The sequence below is a fragment of the Babylonia areolata genome, chromosome 18, assembly GCF_041734735.1.
Source record: "Babylonia areolata isolate BAREFJ2019XMU chromosome 18, ASM4173473v1, whole genome shotgun sequence".
NCBI lineage: Eukaryota > Metazoa > Mollusca > Gastropoda > Neogastropoda > Buccinidae > Babylonia > Babylonia areolata.
The window spans coordinates 44,065,195-44,087,302 of NC_134893.1; the positions used below are offsets into that span (position 1 = coordinate 44,065,195).

At 39.9% G+C, this 22,108-nt stretch overlaps 2 protein-coding genes across 4 annotated transcripts in view; one reads left to right on the plus strand and one right to left on the minus strand.

Annotated features, from left to right (window-relative positions):
* Nucleotides 1-1,575: 1,575 nt before the first annotated feature.
* Nucleotides 1,576-7,960, minus strand: LOC143292011 (transcription factor A, mitochondrial-like). Of its 3 annotated transcripts, none has more exons than XM_076602171.1 (7): nt 7,839-7,960; nt 6,159-6,295; nt 5,672-5,742; nt 5,042-5,191; nt 4,610-4,705; nt 3,885-3,941; nt 1,576-2,307 (listed from the first exon to the last, which is right to left on the minus strand). In XM_076602171.1, exons 1-7 carry the CDS (start codon nt 7,937-7,939, stop codon nt 2,143-2,145), a joined length of 777 nt encoding a protein of 258 aa, XP_076458286.1. In that variant the 5' UTR covers nt 7,940-7,960; the 3' UTR covers nt 1,576-2,142. The 3 variants fall into 3 exon arrangements, with proteins under 3 accessions (XP_076458286.1, XP_076458285.1, XP_076458287.1); XM_076602170.1 differs by lacking the exon at nt 7,839-7,960 and adding an exon at nt 7,117-7,826; XM_076602172.1 differs by lacking the exons at nt 5,042-5,191; nt 7,839-7,960 and adding an exon at nt 7,117-7,826.
* Nucleotides 7,961-8,217: 257 nt separating this feature from the next.
* LOC143292810 (carboxypeptidase E-like) overlaps nt 8,218-22,108 on the plus strand; it is a 29,412-nt gene continuing 15,521 nt past the window's right edge. Inside the window, exons 1-2 of the mRNA XM_076603401.1 lie at nt 8,218-8,596; nt 18,852-19,054. Coding sequence (XP_076459516.1) covers nt 8,347-8,596; nt 18,852-19,054 — 453 coding nt within the window. The 5' untranslated portion in view covers nt 8,218-8,346. The remainder of the gene's footprint in view (nt 8,597-18,851; nt 19,055-22,108) is intronic.

Sequence of the window (22,108 nt, forward strand, 5' to 3'; positions counted from 1 at the left end):
CTCCCACGCCGCTCATTTAGATTCCCCCATACATGGCCACACCTGGGTTCGTCCGTCACAGTTCCAGCGTCAGCGGTCCACAGGGAACCATCAATTTTAGGTCGCCAGGAGGCCACACACCAGAGGAGACCCTGCACTGCTGCTGTGTCACCTCCATGGTGTTTAGTGGTGCCTGTTCCGTTTTAATGTACTTAGGACACCACCTACTAAGCCCCCTACAAACGACAATAATGGCTTAGTCGTGGAGCCAGACTGAGTGAGCGCCCCTCCCAGAGTGGAGACCGCCACCACGTCCCTCAAACAACAGCCCCCCATGAATCCGCTGACACTGACGACATTGACTGGACTCACCCCAAGTATGGAAGTGGAGGGGTATCGAAACTGAGGTCACCATGACAGCAGGGCATGAAAGGCCACGGACTTTGAGACTATTTTGTTTATATTGATGACGATGAAGGAGGATGACGATGATGATGACGATGTTGCTATGGAGGTCCATTTTGGTTTGGGACTGCGTGACAAGGATATACTCTACGCTTCCTGTCATAATGATACCCCGGCGTTAACCAGGCCCGAGAGATACAGACACTTGCAGTCTTGGTCAGGTAATTAGAGCAACACACCCAAAGACGCATCCTTGAAGTGGATGACACTCGACTGTGTGGTCCCAGTCTCCCCATTTAAACAGCACACTCAAGTCTGGGTAGGAGCCGGCCACGGGCCGAAAAACACACCTCCGCTGGGATTCGAACCCACATCCTCCCAGCCGTCAGTCCGCGACGCTAACCACTTCGCCACGGCAGCTGGTGGGTTCCTTTTTTTTTTTTTAAATTACTCTTGGTTCAAATAACTCTACAGATTAGGCAACCAGTGTCCACCCACTGTTAATAACCTCACTTCCAAGGTGCCACAGTTAATGTTGGAGGCAAAACTACCTGTGCATGGGCAGTGATCAGAAAAGAGTGGCAGAACTGACACGTACAATCACACAAAAAAGAAAGTTGACAGTCAAGGTGTTCACAGTTGATAGCATACCTTGCAACACCCAGGAAATGAAACTTCAGCTTGTGACAGTAAGAGGATTTCTAACTCTAATTTCTCAAGCTTATCAGTGTGCTGGAAGGCACTGGCCTACATTCTATCTGTACTGCACTCTATTTGGTGTTCATCATGCACTATGCTGTAAGTATGCGTAGTGTGCTACAATGCAGTGTACTGCACTTGAGCTTCTAAGTACCCATCATACACCATACTGTATTGAACAGCAGATTTTGTGCAGTGTACGTAAATCAGTCAAAGTGTTGGAGCGATGGGCATAATGATGAATGAATGATGTAAATCAGTCTGCACACTTTGACACTTTGAAAATAAAACTGCATTCAGGTTGGTCAGCATGGTACAATGTGCTATTTTGTCTTCATTTTCACCTGAATTCTATTTTATTTTGTCAGTCTGTACTATTTTTCATTTTTGCAACAGGAAGTGAACACTCCCACCCGTATGCATGTGCATTTACACTTTCACACCCAATTCCTTTTGGCTGACAAATCTGAGTTCACTATGACAACTTTTTTTTTTTTTTATTGTGCTCATGTCATCTCTGTACAGCTCTATCTGGTGTTATTTGCACTGAAAACAAGATACATGGTATGTACATTTTGGAAGGTAAATATTTCTTCATTTTTTATTTTATCACAATATTTCTCCACTGTGCATTGTCTTCCTTCAACTGCTTAAGTAAAATATGCATAGGCCACAGTAAACTTATAAACTAATTCACTGCTTTACCCTTCAACCAAATATTTGTTCAGAAGTAATGTTTGAGAGGAAGGAACAACTCAAAGCAGGCATTTCAATGTGAGCAGAAAATAAGATAAACCTTTACAGCATTCTTATCTAAATAAATATATCTGCAGAAGATGGCACCTCCACTGCATACACTCATACCACACATACGGACACTTAGAAGTCACAATGGTGAACACAGATGAAAAATAAAATTGAAATAAAAAACTGGAGAAGACATTGCTCAACAATCACACACACACACACACAATTTATAACAATCCATTCATTCTTCAGGAATAATCATTTTATCAGCACTGTCTTAGCAGTTTCCTGTGCAACAGTTTTTAACAGGGACTATCTTCCTGTCTTCTTGCCAGTTGTCTTTGTGGATGAGGCTGGTTTGTTAACGGACTTTTTGCGAATGAGGTCCTCACGGCCCATGTGCTTCATTTTCTGCTCCCATCTTGTCATCTCCTGCTCATATTTTCCCTTCTCTCTGTTGGCTTTTGTTCTGTAGATCTGAAAAAAAAAAGCATGATGCTGAAAATGGTACACATGTAAATAGGCGTATGAATATTTCTTTTAACAACAAATCTTTAAAATTAAAATATTTGTAGTAAACCTTTATCTGTAAAATTGTGATGACCCCACATACAACCCACACAACGTTTTGATTATGTACCACACAGCTGCGCAAAAAAAGCCACATTTTTTTTTCCTTTTCACTGTTCTTGTGGATCAGAAAGCAAACAAATCCAAGTCCTCATTAACCCTTTTGCTGCCAGGAAAATAAGATTTCAGTGGAATCTATTTGCCAGGGTTTTTCCAAAAAAAAAACGGGTGTAAATTTTCAGAAAAATTCTGTGCTCTTTGTTATTGGAGAAAGACCCATAAAAGTATATATTTTCTGAAAGGTAAATGAATAAAAAATACAAAACACATGATGTTTTCCCATTTTATATATTTTCAGTGACATGCTGTTGTTTTGAAATCAGTGTTTTGTTTTTTGTCACATTTTTAACTTGTTCATTACAAACATTAGTCAGATAATTTGCACGAAAATATAATATTTTCTGGACAAATGGATAATATCTGCACACACAAAATTATACAAGAACAGCCACAAAAAAAAAAGAAAAAAAAAAGAAAAAAAAGACAGATACACAGTGCATTGTGACTTCTCCAAGTGATAAGATGGATGTGAGGCCACGCCCCCTGTCTCCATCCCCCTCCTCTTCACCCCTCTCACACAGTCACTTTATCCGGTTCTCATCAGACCGCGTTGGCTGAGTGCCAAGAAAATCGCTCACACTGTGTCCTGCTAATAATTCAGTCACTTTCTGTCCCCTACTACAATTGTACAGTCGGCATCACTCACTGATAGTCGTATCTTAGCCACTCTCTTGATTGCTCCCTTTATTTTCCATCAAATCATCCTATAAATGTTCATCACTGTCTTCTCCTTCGAATTTACGCTTCAATTTTTTCTGGGCATCAGCTAAAGAAAGCAATCTTAGTTGATTTAGTTCGCCATAATCGCATGTCTTGGGCATGGTGTCAGTCGGACATTTTGTCGAGCGAGCGAGGACAGGAGCCAGGCAAAACACTGTGGCAATAACACAACCAAAACATTCAAATAAAGGACTGCCTCATGACATAGATAGTGGTGTTTCTAGCTATGAATAGGATCTAGAAAGATTCCCCAAGCTAAAGCTACCAGTATTTTTGTCAACTAAGTGAATGCAAACCAGGGAAAAGTCAGAATATTTCAATGATGAGTTATCTGGTCAGTGTGGCAGCGAAGCATACGTATTTGCACTGACGAGTTATCCCATCATATAGGCAGCCTAGGGGTTAATAATTTTGGTTGACAGAAACTGATCCAAAGTAGCTTAACAAGATTTTGATCCACACAACCATGCTTCTGAGGATAAAGACCAAGTTTTGTTTATTGATTTCGCACCATCATAAATACTGAGCACTGAACTGAAAGACTTCATTACAATACAAACATTTGAGTGTGAAAGGTAATAATTACCAGCATTACTAAAAAGTCTGAGCATGCTAAATTGTTGTAAAGTATTGGCAGCACTTACTTCTTTCTCATTCTCAGACATTAGTTTCCAAGACTGCACCAGGCCTTGCAAAAAACCCTGCAACAAAAATCTGCAGATATAGTACAAGCAGAAAACTAAGGCTTTAACACAAGCTTATTTAAAACATGAATAGCGTCTGTCAAAGATTTGATCCTTCTTTGTATTCTCCCTTTTTTTTCCTTTCTTTTTTTAATTAAAAAAATAATAATCTTACTTTGAATCATTCTCTGAATTCATCACAGAGATGGAACTTGAGCATTTTTTCCATGTTGATTATAAGACCATAATTAAACATGGTTCTTCTGTTCTTTTTCTTCTTTTAATTTTACCATCTTATCCATCTGAGGAATGAGACAAATTTTACCCATCTTAAGTTTTTAATTAAAATATCATACCACCATGTATTATTTAGAAATACGTTGAGAGGATATACTTCCCACAGACAAATTATAGTCAGGGGCAGGTCCATTTATTCAAACAAACAAACAAAACAACTGGTAAATTTCAATGGAGAAAGAAACTCTGAAGTCTTTACTCGAAATACCAACAACTTTCAATGGAGAAACAAACTGTAACTTAACAGGACTGGACATTTGCATAACGTACTAGAATTGCTTCTAATGTTAAAGCGTAAAAGTGAATTTAAAAAAAAAAAATAAAAAAAAAAGCTCACAGATTTGAAATACTATATTCACATGTGTACAACAAACAGAAATTAAACTTACTGGAGGGTCAGCACGGCCTTGCTGTGCACGTGTTTCCTTGATGTACAGACTGAAGCAGTTTGGAGGCTTCTTGGGTCTACCTAACCTCTGAAATTCCTGTCCAGATAAAAAGAAGAGGCCACATTATACCACAAAGTGTAAATATAACCTCTGCCAACTCCTAAGATAACTTTTCAACTATCACACCCCATTCTTTGAGGTCTTCAACTCTAGAATCATAGAAGAAAATCGAGTGAAGACCCAAAATGGACACAGGGCAGACTGAAGAACTTTATACCATTTTATAACTTTGTCTGAAATGGTTTACTTTTATTAAGATTTTGGCATTTACTGACAACTCTATGTTTTGTTGTTGTTTTTATGTGTGTGGGTTTTTGTTGTTGTTTTTAATTAACACTTCTAATATGAATGCTTGCACTGATTATTTCCTACCTTTTTTCGTTTGCTAAATGCTTTCTTTTTTCTTTTGTCCTTCTTCCCTTGTAGGAACTGCACTGTTTCCTGGCAGTTCAGTTGCTCCAGAAAAGTCTGGTATTTTTTATGATAGTCCTGCAGCTCTTCCCTGGCACCCAGCTTTAGAGTCTGAAACAGTACTTTCATGATGACAGTCTCTCACCAGAAAGAAATCAAATTCTACTACAAACAAGGCCACCTAGAATAAGAAAGTTACTGGTAATATCCACATTTTAAAAATCTTGTTAAATGCCCATATTCATTATCAGCAGTAATAATGCATCCATTTTTGTTTCTTGCAAATTGCAGCTGATTTTTGCATTGTATTCTTCAAGTGTATGCATTTTCTTCAAGATAAGTTTCCTGGCTGTTTTACTGAGATTAATTTATAGCATTTGTGTACTCACAATTTCTCATCTGGATCATAAGATCTAGCATTGAATTTTTCTAGTACATGTAGTTCTTTTTCTCCTCTTTCATTCTTTGTTTCCTTTTTCTTTCTTTCTTTCATTTTTTTTCCCATATTATCAAATCTTCCACCAATTGAGACATAAGGCAATCAGAAAAGACAATACAACAGTAAACTAAAAACTTTTGCTATCAACTTACATTTTTCTCATCAGAATCTAAATTGCGCCACAATTGTCCAGCAATTTTGCACCGCTCTACATGACTAGCATCTGCAAAGAAAGACAGTCTGAGAGCATCTGATATAGTGCTTAAACTTCAATATCAACATTTCACAATGTAGATTAACCATCTCTATACCTTATATTTTTTCCATAATGTTGAAAATACAATTTTCAAAGTCATAGTTGGAGAAAAAACAAATGTAAATTGCTACAACAGTGCAAGGTAAAAGAAAATTTTATTTCCCACTATGAGAAACCTATCTGCAAGTAAAAACCAAAAAACAAACTCCCTGTATATACTGCATGTCTGGCTGAAAGTAAAAGTATTTATTACAATTTTTCAATAACCATTGTAAATGGTGCTTTTATAAGACTACATGGGAAGAAATGCAGAATCAACCACCCATCAATTCCACTCTAAACTGAGACTGAATACATGTACTTATGTAAAGAGATACATATACCTGGGAATTTGGCAGTAATTTCTTGTGACCTCTGATTCATGAACTTCAAAAAGGCCCCTGGCGGCCTCTTTGGAGGTTGGAGGGACTTCCAGAAAGGCTGTGAGTTACTGATCTGACAACACTGCTGATTGTGTGCTCTGCAAATGATGCCAAAGAAAAGGCTATATATCGTGTGTGTTTTTAAAAAACATTATATACTCTCTTTCACTCTCGATATGTCTTTGGGGAGGAAAGTGGCAGAATGGTTAAAACCCTTGTTTGCCAATACAGTGAATCCATGAGGGTATGGGTTCGAATCCTGCTCTCACTTCTTCTCCCAGGTTTGGCAGGAAAATCAAACTAAGCATCTAGTCATTCGAATGAGATTATAAATCAAGGTTCCGTGTGAAGCACTCACCTAGTGCACTGAAAAAGAACACATGGCAATGAGAGTGTTGTCATCTGGCAAAATTCTGTAGCAAAATATAAAGCATGATATATAAAGCATGCACAATACCTGCTCCCAATTGTTTGAGGGCATTGTATTCCACCTCCATTTTGACTGCATGCTACTTGATGTGCATATTAGGAGTTAACTGAGTAGGAGTGGGGAATATATCCCAGGAAGTGTGTGTGTGTGTGTGTGTGTGTGTGTGTGTGTGTGTGTACGGCATGTACAAAAGTGTACAGATGTCTATTTGGTACATATCAAACTGCTTGCTGGGAGAATGGGGATTAGGGTGTTTGTCAGCAGGACTGTTGTTAGACTTGTGGAGTATAGTATTTCATATCATTGTGGTCTTCAGAAGAATTAGATACCAGATAAATATTTTTCATATATGACACGTTAGAGTAGATCTGTGCCATTTATTTGTAACAATATTTCTCCGTAGTGGGAGAGAGAAAGAGAGAGAGAGAGGGGGGAGATGTTCAGAGGAGGAAGGTGGAAGAATGGTCATAGCCGCTTATCTGCCAGTACAGTGTCCATGAAGGTGTTGGTTCGATTCCTGCTCTCGAACTTTTCCTCAGGTTTGACTGGAAAACCGAACTGAAGGACCAGTCATTTGAATGGGACGATAAACCGAGATTCCGTGTGCTGCACGTTGACTTACGTTGCTGTATAATCATGTGCTTAACAGATGTGGTGTAACGTATATGGCTTTGTCTGAACGCAGTAACGCCTCCTTGAGAAGCTGAAACTGAGAACTGGTGGTCAGACCACAACAGCAATCTCCTTTATAGGCCAATAGGGTTAGAAATTCCTTGAACTTGAACCGGACTTGAACTGGATCAGACGTTTTAGGCCTCAGCAAGTGCCAGGTTGTATTCCGTCCCGTTGTTGTTTTTCCCTTTCATGTAGTAGATCGCTTCCGATTTGCAGTTTCCTAGCTTCATTACACTGCATTTTTCTGGATAGAAGTGTAGGAGCCACTCTCTAGACCACTGATGCAGGTTGTCTAGGTCATCCTGGACTTAAGAAGTTCTAACCATAAAATAAATCACCGATAATGTCACATGTCCACTGTAAACATTTTTTTTTTTTTAAATCAATGAAATCTATTTCTTGTGGCAGATCGATCTCCTTGTTTCGTTTCTTCCATAATTTCAGACAATCCCAACGGCCATGCAACAGCTTAGATAAACAACTTAATCAGAAACAAACAAGGCTGCGATCTTATTTCGCCTGAATTAAACACACACCCAAGTGCCGTTAAAAATATGTGTGGTCGAGATCTCGATGTGTCCACGAATACTTTTGAGCTGACGCGCAGTGCCAGCGCGGTCTTGAAAGCGAAAGCCATGCTGCTCTGGGATGTCAGGCGCGCTCGCGCAGGGAGCAATTGTCTGCGTCTTTCGATCGGACAATCAACAAACTAATTAAGCGCATGAATACGATTAATATTATATACCAGGATATTTTCTTTGAATTGTATTATTTATCAAACATTTATTTACACGAAATTTCTACAAATTTTATGTATGTTGACTTAACGACATCTACATCTGCTATAAACAATGATAGATCCCTGTTTGACGCGAAACTGACGTCAATGGATAAATTATCACTAATGACGCTTTACGTGGGTTGAAAACAAAAGCAGCCAGCTGTCACAGAGAGAAGACAGTTTACCATCTCTTCTCCGTGACAACCCCGACATTCAGAAACAAAGAAGAATTTATCCGAACAAGCAGAATTTACGCAACAAAAATGGGAAAGAGCTGGCTACTTGAACACGCCCTTCTCTTGGCCTTCGCTTGTTTTTCGCTGGGTGCTAAAATCCAGAAAGACACTTTCGAATACATCCACCATGACCATCCAGCCACGGTGGCCATTCTGCGCGAGGTGAATGAGAAATGTCCCGAAATTACCAGACTGTACAACCTGACAGAAACCTCGGTAGAAGGCAGAGAACTGATTGTGATTGAGATGACAGAAGAACCGGGAAAACATATTGCAAGTAAGTCATTGCATGGTCACCAGATGGTCTCTCTATGTGTACATATCGAGCTCTCACTGTCAGTCTCAGAGTATCTCATCCATTTGATTGCTTATAACTCTTTTTTTTTCTTCTTTTTTTTTGACACCCCCACCCCCAACCCCCCATTTATTTTATTTTATTTTTTTGATACATTGTGCCCATGCAATTTGATTTTTTATTATTTTTTGTTTTGTTTGTTTTTTTGTTGTTTGTTTGTTTGGTTTTTTTTTTGTTTGTTTGTTTGTTTGTTTGGGTTTTTTTAACTATAAATTTATATATTCTTTTATTTCCATATAATCATGATGAAAATAAACTCTTAAAAACAGTATGCTGAACATTTATGATGTTCTTAATTGGCATAATTATTTCCTATTTAAATAAAATTGTATCTTCAGTGTAATATTGTTACCATTTCTCTTTAATGAGAAATTTGAAAATCAAACTTACAGAATTTGTTACAGATGAAATTCTTTTTTTTACTGTTCTCATTTAGGACTTTTAACAAAAAGAGATTGCTCGCAATCTTGCTCTCTCTCTGTCTCTCATTCTCTGTCTCTGTCTCTCTCTCTCTCTCTCTCACATATGTGTGTGTGTGTATATATATATATATATAAAGTTAAGTGTCCATGGGTTTGAGACTCATATATATACAGGCCAGGGTAATTTTACAACCCATTTCACTATTATAACCATGAGTGATGGTCTGGGCACACAGCCCAATAATACGCAAAGAAAAATCTGTTGTGACAAAAAAGTGATAGAATACACAACTTAATTGTTGTTGTGTTTAGCATCATCTTTTACAATTAACCAGATCACCATACCCCATCTCAAAAAAGAAAAGCATCTGTGGTATAAACCTGTCAGTACAAAGTTCTATATATGTGTGCGCCAGTGTGTGTGCGATGGAATCAGATCCAGTCATTGAAAACTGTGCTATAGATCCATATATAACTTATAAGAAACATGTACCTTTTTTCAGTTTTTACTACTTTTTTTTTTTTTCTTTTTTTTTTTAGAGGTGCCATGGCAGAATCAGACTTTTGATCCACTGGTCAGGGTTTGATCCCCCATTTCGACCTGGTGCATGTTGTGTTCTTGGGAAAGGTGCTTTACTTGATTTTCCTCACTCCACCTAGGTATGAATGGGTACCTGACTTTGGTTTGGGGAAGTTGAAATTGCAGTAGGAGAGAATTGGGCCCTGCCTTCCTGTGTATATATAGTGATAGACACAGTGGATATGAATTCACTGTGCTGATGATCCATAAAAGGCTGTGGGACCTTCTTATAGTTTAGTCAGTCTTTAGACTGGAAGGTCAAGTCACCCTAGGCACTAGTTCTTTTTATTCAGTCTCTTTAACATGAATGAAAATAACACTTTTTCCCTCAGATAATGGTTTGTGTAGGTTTCATTCAAAATAATTATACAGAACTTACATAGGTAGAGGAAACCAAGGATCACGTGACCCTTGTAGCTAGAAATGAGGGACCAGAAAGCAAAGATCATCAGATAACATACATTGACTGATTGAGTAGCAGGCCATATGGTATGTACACCCAGAGGCATATACAGAGAAATAGAGGCACACACTGTTTGAAGACATTGCGCATCAAAGGCATGTGTGTAAAGTCAGTCTGGAGACCTTTTCTGGCTAAGCCTAGATCCAGGAGCTCCATTTATCATGCAATCCTAATGCAGTATGTTCCCAGCCTTCCCAGCCCACTATTTCCTTAGTTATTATTCTGTCATCACATTAATCGATGTGTCTCATGAGTGTTTCTTTTGTCTGCAAGCAGCTGGTGACCTGTCCTGTCAGTCCCAGCTATTAACCACTAAACCAGTCAACTGTTTGATGACCAGCTCAGTTAAGCCTCATGCTATCTCAACGTCTAGCTTTGTAGCAGTTGGCTGCAGAATTTCCAGTGATGGCAGGGCTCTGTCTTTACTCAGCAGTTTGTTAGTCAGTCTCACAAGAGTTCAACAGACCATGTCAGTTGACCACCTCAGTGACCTGAATGTCAGTGTATATATATATATATATATATATATATATAGAGAGAGAGAGAGAGAGAGAGAGAGAGAGAGAGAGATACTGGCACCCCATCCCAATTGCACATCAGTTTCAAAGATTGAAATAAAAGTTAAACCTAGACTTTTTATGCTTTCCACTTCTTTATGAAAAACAGACATACTGGGCATGGTGAACTTATGATAAAAACTAATTAGTAACATTATTTGGAAGAAAGACTCCTTTCTATTTCATGTACACCTTTCCATTTAGAGGTGTAGTCATTTGTTGTTTATTTTCTTTGTTATCGGTTCAGTTATTTATTCGTTTGTTCATTTTTTTTCTATTCACTTGATCATGTTGATGCACTGGAAAAAGCATGAAATTACATTGTGTTGAAATGGCATAAAAATAGCTTTCCAATTTCGTTGTGGGTTTTGTTTTCTTGAAGAAGCTTCAGGGCATCTTTTGCCTTGTCTCTTCATTTCTGTATTCTCCCTTTAAAAACAAACAAAAACACTTGCAGGAATGTGGAGTTCTGTTCTTGGTTTTCATTAGAAGTTAGATTTAAAAAGAAAAGCAAACACCATCCAGATTCCTAGCTTACCCTCTGGGCTTTCTCTGGAGCAGAGGGATGAAGAATTAGTTTTCTTTACTTTGATGGAGAGAGATTTAAAAACAAAAAAACAACAAAAAAAACCTGTCAAGAGACTGAAGAGTGTCTGGTATCCTGGACAACCCAAGAAGGAGAAAATGGATGCAGGTCTGGTGATTGATTTTCTTTCTGCTGTTGAGTTAATGGACAGAAGTCTGGCCTGCAGAGGAAGTCACCCATCTGGCAGGAAAATGGATTGGTTAATTCCCCAACCACAGACAAAACACTTTCATGTGCACTGATGGAACCTTAGCTTATCTGATTGAACTGGTGCAAAAGGGCAGAGTTTCTGGTCTGTGAACAATTCTGAAGATTTTTTTCAGCAAATGATGAAGAAATAAAAGAAGTGATATAAAAAAAAAAGTAAGTAAAATTAGTAAACAAATCAATAGAAAAACGACATTGTGACAAACCAGTGTAGCTAAATGATTAAATTATTGATAGAACAGACTCATCATAAATTGAAAAAGGAAAGAAATAGGTCAAGTTGATTCCACTAATTGTGTATAATGAAATAGACTGCCATAACAAATAATCATACGATACAAATAAAAAACAACAACAACAGTATTTTGACTTATAAAACTTAAGCAGTTTCTCACAGGTCTTGTAAATAATGTCAAGAGTGCAAAATGAAGGAGCAGCATGCGCTTTTTGTACAGTGCAAGTTTGTAATTTGTGGTAGAGTGCATCCGCACATAAAGGAAAAGCACTTCTTCGTATAGTTTTTCCTGTCAAGTTCAATTGTTTCATAAGACAGAAAAACTAAAATATGGATGCATATATATTTGTGCACCTATCAGAGTGGATTTCTTCTACAGAATTTTGCCAGAGGACAACACTCTCATTGCCACGGGTTCTTTCTCCGTGCTCCAAGTGCGTGTTGCACATGGGACCTCGATATATCGTCTCATCCAAATGACTAGATGCTCAGTTTGATTTTCCAGTCAAAATGGGGAGAAAGGGTGAGAGCAGGATTCAAACCCACACACTCAGGGATTCTTTATATTGGCAGCTGAGCATCTTACCCATTCTTCCACCTTCTTCCCTTGCACTATAAGAGTTAATCAAAAAGCAGCGTGGCTAGTTGTATGTCTGGATTTATTATGATTAGTTTTGATGACAGTCGTGTGATTGAAAGAGCCAGAATTGAAATCACTGCTGCTCTTGGAGCATGGTATATGTATTTTGAGATTCAGCTGTGGAGAAACATGCATGGGGTTGTTGTACACATATCACACATAGTGACACACACACACACACACACACACACAGTTCGATTTTTGTGTCATTCTTCAAATCTTCTTTAAAACTACTCTTTTCACATCCTGATTGACATCTCTATTTCATTCCTCTCCAGTTTGTGTGTCCCTTCTGCATATGCGTCTGTTGTGTGTGTGATAAGAGAATGGCAAAATCGTGGTGGAAGTAGTGATTGTCCCTTGATGCCTGTGCTGTTTCATCCCAGTATACTTGTCCAATTTGTATTTTTGTTTTTGAAAGTGCTTAGGACTTTGGTAAGATTAAGCGCCATAAATGCCCATTATTATTATTATTATTATTATAGACAGATAAATAGATAGATAGATAGATATGCAGACATGTCAAGATGCGCAAGTGCTCACATGCCCACTGACTCGGGTACACACACACACACACACACACACACACACACACACACACACACACACATGCACAGAAGGGAGAACAGGAAATTACACACACACACACACACACAGAGCGAGAGAACAGGAGATTTGTGTTGGCTGATGGAATTGCTTCAGGAACTCTTTTCCAAAATAAAAAATCATATTATGTAAGATGTCTTTCATGGAGAACACTGCGTCTTGATGCTGGAGACAAAAGCTTGAGGACTGTAGCATCATGGAAGCATATTTAATGCTGTCTTTCAGCCAGCATGCTCTCAGTACAGGCTGGAATATATGATTCATTTTCTCCCATGTCTCTCCTTCATTCTCACTCTCTCTCCATCTTCTCTCTCTCTCGTTTCCTCCCCTCTCCTTTCTCTCCTCTCTTATTCTCCTTCTCTCTCTCTCTCTCTCTCTCTCTCTCTCTCTCTCTCTCTCTCCATTACTGTCTCTCTCTCTCTTAGTTCATTTTTTCCCCTCTCAGAGAAGTGTGTGTTTGTGTGCACTTGCGAAATGTCTTTTTGCCTGCAAGTAAAGTGTAGCAAGGATCTCTTCCACATAAACAGGCACACAAACAGACACACACACACACACACACACACACAACACACACACACGACACACACACACACACACACACACACACACACACACAAGATGAAAGACCCGTGCTTCTCCCCAGTTTGGTCAGCTGGAAAAAATCTTCCTCTGGGTTTCTTGACAGTGGAAGCTGGGGAGGGAGAGGCTGAAGAGGAAGTTAAAAAAAAAAAAAAAAATAAAAAAAAAGCAGAAAAAGGGATAACCCCTCCCTGTTTGAAATAACAACAACAAACAAACGAAGAAAGAGAAAAAAAAAACCTAGCTGATCCCCTTTCAAATGCCACGGGTCAAGACTCTTTTGTTTTCCTATGCTCAAGATGAGAGAGGTGGGTGGACGGTGAGGACTGATGTGGTGGTGATGGTGGATGGTCTGTTATTGACTGGGCAATTGATTTTTCCACTCCCAATACCCCCCTCCAAAAGCCCACCCCCTACCCTCCCCTCCCCTCCCCTCTCCCATTCCACCTTCCCTTCTGTGACTTTTTGTCTATACATAGATTGTCCTGACAAATGATTGGACATGCAGCTGCTCTTTCCCTGAAACAGTGAAAGTCTGTCAGCAAATGAATGACAGTAATCAGCACTTCCTTTCATGTACTGATGTTGTCTATGACTGTCAGTCTCCCTGATCAGTAGGTTTGTGTGTGTGTGTCTGTGTATGTCTGTGTGAGAGAGAAAGAGTGAGAGAGTGACACATGCAAGCGCACAAATACAGATACATGTCCAGACATACAGAAGCATGCCCCCCCGCCCCCTCCCCCTCCATCCCCCCATTCCCCTCCAACACACACACACACAGATAGAGTCACATAGATATATACTTTCAGTCAAAGGTAAAAGGAAAAATAACTGTCACATAGATATATACTTTCAGTCAAAGGTAAAAGGTAAAATAACTGTCACATAGATATATATCTATATACTTTCAGTCAAAGGTAAAAGGTAAAATAACTGTCACATAGATATATACTTTCAGTCAAAGGTAAAAGGTAAAATAACTGTCACATAGATATATACTTTCAGTCAAAGGTAAAAGGTAAAATAACTGTCACATAGATATATACTTTCAGTCAAAGGTAAAAGGTAAAATAACTGTCACATAGATATATACTTTCAGTCAAAGGTAAAAGGTAAAATAACGTGGAGAAACAGGGAGGGCTGACAGACTTCCACACAACCTGCAGCCTCCACTTACCTCTTTTTGTCTGCAATTATCAGAGCATATGCATGCTTGGCAAGTCTTAGTGATTGGTGGGAGGAAGAGAGCTATCATTTTGAGTGATGTCATAACGGCTGAATCCTGACTGTCGCAGATCCATGCTGAACACATGCAAATCCTAGACTGCCATAAACAGACATAATCATTTGCTGAAAATGCCATCCTGCCATGCAGTCGTAGGATGTTAAAAAGCTCCGCTTATAAAGGTTCAGCACTATTTATTTAACATTCCTTTTTAGGCTGTGTAATGTGAGAAATGAGTGAGCAACGGTGACAAGACAAGCTGGATGAAAGGAGATCTCTTGATGCAGCAGCTCATTATCACAGAATATGCCATCCTTATTTTGGCCTTGATAAACACACACACACACACACAGACACACACACACACACACACATGCATGCACGCACACACAGTTTTTGTTTTTTTTGGTTTTTTGGTGTTTTTTTAATGCAAACAGTTTACTTCCCATAGCATCAGTAGATCCACTGTGATAATCAGTATGCAGTGTTGTAAATGGCAAATGGTTTTCATCATTGCTCAAGGTCAACTTCAGGCCATGTCATACAGACCAACAGTACCTGTGTCTCGTTATATTCTTTTCTTTTTTTTCCCTGAGGTTTCTCATTTTCATATCCATCACCAGCTGTTAAGAATGTTTCTCTTTCCTTTTGGCGCATGACACCTGCTTCAGTTTTTTTGTTTGTTTGTTTGTTTGTTTTTGTTTTTTTTAACATTGCATAGATATTGTATTTCAATTTGTATCACATTTTGTCACAACAGATTTCTCATTGTGAAATTCAGGTGTTGCCACAGAGTTGCATTGCACATGTTTTGGGGTATTTTTTGTTGTTGTTGTTGTTGTTTTTTTTCGTTTCTTTTTCTTCTTCCTGTCTGCAAGTGCATTTGCTTTGCTGTCAAAGTGGATTTTTCTACAGAATTTTGCCAGGGACAGTCCTGTTGTTGCCATGGGTTCTTTTACATTCAGAAAGTGCATGATGCAAACAGGACCTCTGTTTGTCGTCTCACCCATAAGACTGTAACCCAGACCACCACACAAGGTCTAATGATGGTCTATATATATATGGGAATCAAACCCACGTATACTCACTCCCTTGTCAGGTACATTACCACAAGGTTTCAGCCCCACCTGCTGTCATCTGAGACTGCAGAATAAACAAGACTGGTGCTAATAGGCCATAACATGGTGTGACTTTGACTCCTTCATCATGGCCACCAAGGTCATGTGATGACTGTCATTTGCATACGACTTTGGCATGCTCTGTACACAACAGGAGCCTCAGGCGGTGCAGCTGATTTATGTCTCTGGTGACCATCACTGTAATTGGGCACCGTGGTGGTCTGCATCACAGTCGCTGTCTGTCATTTAGAGTTTGTGTGTGTGTGTGTGCGTGTGTGTGTGGTGTGTGTGTGTGTGTGTGTGCTGTGTGTGTGCAAGCTCGTGTGTGTGTGCAAGCTCGTGTGTGTGTGTGTGTGTGCACATGCATGAGAGAGCCATTAGCAGTAAAAATTATGATGAAGATGAAGATGATACCTGTCATGTATCCAGTTTATTTGCACACGCAGAGGAGCACACTCACAGAAGACAGACACACATTACAGACATGCATGCTTGAAAACTCTCACCCTCTACCCTCTCAGAACTAACAGAAGTCTTTCCTGACGCAGAATCATTCATTTCCCTTGGGTTGATGCCTGATGTGTGCTGTAGGGGAAAGAGATGAGCATACAAATGGATCAACATATGCGTAAGGAGTGAACTTTCAGTGATCCTGTTTGGCAGGAAGGAGACTGTATCTAATTACAGGGGAGTGGACTGTGGGCTTATTTATAAGCACCAGAAGGTGGCTAGCATCCAGGTGGCCATTGGGATCTGGCATCTGTATTTGCATGTTTCAGCAGATTTCGGTCACACTGGGTGGTGCCGAAGTACACTCCCATTCTCTTGCACTGCTTATAGTGATAGAAGATTTAACATTTTAAGCTTGAGACAGTGATACTTTGAGGGTTCATTGAACTGTTTGATAAATGTACACTCCCACACACTTGCACTGCTTGTAGTGATAGATGAGTAAGCTGGGGACATTGATACTGTGAGAGTTCGTCTAACTGCTGGATAAATGTACACTCCCATACACTTGCACTGTTTATAGTGACAGAAAATTAAGCTGAGGACATTGATACTTTTAGGGTTCATTGAACTGCAGGATAAATGCACTATCCAACACAAATTGATACTTTGAGGGTTCATTGAGCTGTTTGAATGTATGTTATATGAGGAAGGTTTAAGATGTAGAGAGAAGCAAGCTCTTTGTTGCAGTGCATGGGGTGGTTTTTAGTGTGTGTTTGTGTCTGTGCATCACTGTGTGTGACCATGTGTTACATGTATTCACACAAATAGAATGTGTTTAGACAATATATTAAACAGCATGAAAGAGACTCAAGTGCTACAGTTGTTTTGAATAAACCTTTCCTGAATTTGAGGAAGAGCATTATCCATATATTGGTACCAGTCTTTTCCTTCGTGATTTTTGTTACATGCATGAATGCATAAAGGAAAGACTGGAACCCGTGTAGAATAGTGTAAAGACTGCACATTGGAGCAAATGCACATGGATAACACAAACTACTTCATATAGAATAATGATAGTACTTATCATTTTATTGTGATATGTTTTTACTTTTTTATCATAGATACAAAAGGATGAAATTAATTTACACACACACACACACACACACACACACACACACACACACACACACACATACATTGTTAGTATTTGTATCAGTATATCTGTATGACTGTCTTTCTCGACATTTATTTGTTTATGACTTTGTCTACATAATTATATCTCTTCTTGTCCTCTGTCTGTCTGTCTTTCTCTTCCTGCACGTGCAAATTAAATTCATCCCTATGTGTGTGTGTGTCTGCCAGTCTGTCTGTTACCCCCTCCATCTTTCCACCATCCCTCTGCCTCTCTCTCTCTCTCTCTCTCTCTCTCTCTCTCTCTCTCTCTCTCCATGTCTCCATTTGTCCATGTGTCTAAAGTCATGGTTTAGGAAATATGGTCATTTGTGTTTTGCATTTTGCTCAACTAGAGATAGCTGCTAGATAAGCACTTCACATGCCAAACTTTTCAGACTCGACATCTGTCTGGTGGGCAACAACGTGATCAATATTTGTCACAAGTATTTTGTTCAGGGTTGGATGTTAAATGTCAAACTCATGTTGTTGTTTTTCTGATGGGATTGTATACGACATGACCGGTAATTGCTGTCTGCACGTTTATTTTCTGGGTTTTTTTTTCACTTTTGTCACGTGCACTTGCCCATGCGCATAAGTGTTCATCTGCTCACATGGACACACATCTGCTCATATGGCACACATGCAATGTACACACATGAGAAAGATGGGGAGAGGGGGAGAGAGAGACTGGTGAGAGAGAGGGAGAGCAATCTCTCCCATTGTTTCAATGACAACTTCTCACTATGAAGGGGAGTATGTGTTTCAGCACATACTGGAAAAAAAACACACCAGAAGACCTGAAAGTAAAACCCATATATTCCGTCTATTAATGCCTGTCTCTCTATCAGTCTTTCACTAAAGAGTCAGTGTTCCTGGTTATCCTTTTGACAGCTACATGATATAAACCTGGCACTTTATTCTCTAGACACCACTGTACTGGAACAGTAATGAATATCATGTCATCCTTTGGAATGCAAGCTGGGGATCCATTTATTTATTTTTTTTTTTATGCACACAATTTCAACTGTTTAAAGGAGGTGCCTTTGGCGTTTGACTTCTGATGATTTGTTCACCAGTGATCAGGGTTTGATGTGGCCCTGTTTCAGCAAGGTGCTGTGTCCTTCATAAAGGCACTTCACTCTGATTTTCCTCACTCCATCCTGGTGTGAGTGGGAACCTGACTTCAGTTGGGGAAGGTTCAAACAGCGGAAGGAGAGGGTTGGGCCCTAGACACAGTGGATATGAACTCGTTGCCCTGTAAAACTAAAAGGCTATGGGACCGTTAACCTTTTTTCTTTTTTTTTCTTTTTTTTTTCCTCCAAAATTTGAACAGAGAAGCCAGAGTTCAAGTACGTGGGCAACATGCACGGCAATGAGGTGGTGGGCAAGGAGATGCTGCTGCGCCTGGTGGTGTACCTGTGTGACGAGTACCAGCGGGGCAACAGCCTCGTCACCTTTCTCCTGGCCAACACCCGCCTCCACATCATGCCCACCATGAACCCTGACGGCTGGCAGAAAGCCTACGAGGAGTACAAGGTGTGTGGGTGCTGGTGGGGGGAGACAAGAGAGGGGGGGGGGGGGAGAGGACAGATGGAGAGAGGCAGAAAGAGAGTGTGTAGGTGTGTAAAGCCTATGATTAGTACATGAACGCTGATGGCTGGCAGAGAGCGTACAAGGAGTACAAGGTGTGTGGGTGCTGTTGGGGAGACAGAGAGGGGGGTGGGGGAGAGGACAGGTGGTGAGAGGCAGAGAGTGAGTGTGTGTACGTCTGTAAAGCCTATGATTAGTACATGAACCCTGATGGCTGGAAGAAAGCATAAGAGGAGTACAAGGTGTGTGGGTGCTGGTGGGGAGATAGAGGGGGGTGAGGGGGGGCAGATGGAGAGAGAGAGAGAGGGAGTGTGTGTGAAGCCTGTGAGGAGTACAAGGTATGTTCTTGGGTGCTGGGTGTATGGGGAGGGAGGGATAGGGGGGGGGAGGAGGTGGTGGAGGACAGGTGGAGAGAGAGAGAATAAATATGCGTGTGTGGAAAGCCTAAGAGGAGTACAAGGTGTGTTGGCATTGAACTGAAGATGGAGAAAGAGAGAAAAAGAAAGGACAGAGAGATAAGTGTGTGTGTGTGTGTGTGTGATTCCTTGACATTTCATGTTAAATTTTATCCATCATGCTTTTCACAGGCCCAAAAGATCAACTTTAACTTGAAATGTGTGTGTGTGTGTGTGTGGTTGTGGTTGTGGTTGTGTGTGCATATTCAGATAGTTGTCTGCCTTAGTGACCATTTGAACTGTCATATGATTTTAGAAAATAGAATTATCTTGTTTGTTTGGATACTTGTCTGCTTATATGGACCATATATTCATTGCAGTTTAAATCACAGTTTTGGGGGGTTTGTTTTTTGTTTTTTTAATATTTAGTTATAGCATGACATTAGGTCCTCCAGCAATACTTTGTCATTGAAGATTATAGCACCATCATGGCATTAGTCCTGTTGTGGCATTTCGTTTTATGTGTGAAATATCAGCACATTTTGTATTGTTGTGCTATCAATCTGTGATCTTGCAGAATCATACCATACTGTTCATGTTTACCAACAGCTAACTTTGAGGAGAAAAGAATAGGATGTAGGCCATATTGACTTGGTGAATTATAAAAATGCCCTGGGTATTTTTAGTTGCTTACTTGACGACAGCGGGAATCTGGCATCATGCACATATTGATAGTGAGCAGCAGCATCTGTTGGTGTCTCTTTGCAGAGCGTTATCTGCTTCCCTCAAGTCCAGAGCAAACATGTCAGCATTGATCCTCACCTGCTTCTGGCACTTCCCCCGCAGCACCCTCTCCTCTCCATTCCTCAGCGTTCCCTACCCCCCGCCGCCCCACCCCCGCTAGACCCCACTCACTTCCTCCACCCCTCCCCCAGCAACCCCCCCCACACCCCCCCAAAAAAACTCTAGCTTTGTATTGAGTTATCGATGTTGCGTTGAAGTTTTAACTGTGAGGCTTTGACCTCATATAAGTTACTGACTTCCACCCTTGATTCATATTGATAGATAGATAGATAGACATATATATATATATATATATATATATATATAAGCATGATGAAGAATTTTCACTGAAGAGGACAGGAAGCCCGCCTCACCTGGTGATGTGATTACTCCTGTCACTACTCTGTTATCACAAATTACAGTTGATATACATATACATATACCAGTTTTTTTTCTTTCTGATTTATTAATGACAGATCAGCAGTACTGGAAATCTGCAAGAAACCTATCAGATGTCGCAGGTTGTCAGTGTGCACAAGTTGTGCTTGACTGGTCAAGAAACGTACTTTGTCATCTTTGATGGCAGATGTACAGACAGAGCAAAAAAACAACAACAGATAAGGTTAAATCTGTATATGTAGTTGCTATGGAAACATACAGACAGACAACACACAAGGTGAAATCTGTAGACACCTCTGCTGTAGAAACATAGCAGACCACAGACTAGGTGAAATCTGTAGACACCTCTGCTGTAGAAACATAGCAGACCACAGACTAGGTGAAATCTGTAGACACCTCTGCTGTAGAAACATAGCAGACCACAGACTAGGTGAAATCTGTAGACACCTCTGCTGTAGAAACATAGCAGACCACAGACTAGGTGAAATCTGTAGACACCACTGCTGTAGAAACATAGCAGACCACAGACTAGGTGAAATCTGTAGACACCACTGCTATAGAAACAAAGCAGACCACAGACTAGGTGAAATCTGTAGACACCACTGCTATAGAAACATAGCAGACCACAGACTAGGGGAAATCTGTAGACACCACTGCTGTAGAAACATAGCAGACCACAGACTAGGTGAAATCTGTAGACACCACTGCTATAGAAACATAGCAGACCACAGACTAGGTGAAATCTGTAGACACTTCTGCTGTAGAAACATAGCAGACCACAGACTAGGTGAAATCTGTAGACACCTCTGCTGTAGAAACATAGCCGACAACAGACTAGGTGAAATCTGTAGACACCACTGCTATAGAAACATAGCAGACCACAGACTAGGTGAAATCTGTAGACACCACTGCTATAGAAACATAGCAGACCACAGACTAGGTGAAATCTGTAGACACCCCTGCTGTAGAAACATAGCAGACCACAGACAAGGTGAAATCTGTAGATCAACACCTCTGTCATAGAAACATACCAGACGAATCGATACGCAAGATGAAATCTATAGACGTGTCTGCCATGGAGGGGGCATTTTTAGTGATTGTATGACTGGAGCCATTATGAAGACTGAGACTCTCCTGGCACCATGTAGTGTTTTGTGTCAGCACATGGTAATTGTATCTTAAAGGTTTTCTTATGACCGCATCATGGCAACATGTAATTGCAGGTTTGGGTTTTTGCCAATGAAAATTTTTTTTGTCATTATTATTCATACATTTCCACACTTTTTTTTACTTTTTTTATGTTTACACTTTTGCAGTGAATATTTATAACATTCCACAATATTAAAGAATAATTTCAAACACCTAAAGCAGTATCTTCACAGCTGATTAGGACGTCAGAGTAAAAATACTAAAGGTACTCAAA

Excerpts from the sequence above, each read along its gene's own strand:
- LOC143292011 (XM_076602170.1), bottom strand. The coding sequence starts at position 7,265 with ATGATTATACAGCAACGTAAGTCAACGTGCAGCACACGGAATCTCGGT. Across the intron at positions 5,743-6,158 it reads AATTACTGCCAAATTCCCAG|ATGCTAGTCATGTAGAGCGG; the intron begins GTATATGTATCT and ends CTTTCTTTGCAG. Across the intron at positions 3,942-4,609 it reads AAGGCCGTGCTGACCCTCCA|GGTTTTTTGCAAGGCCTGGT; the intron begins GTAAGTTTAATT and ends TTTTTGTTGCAG.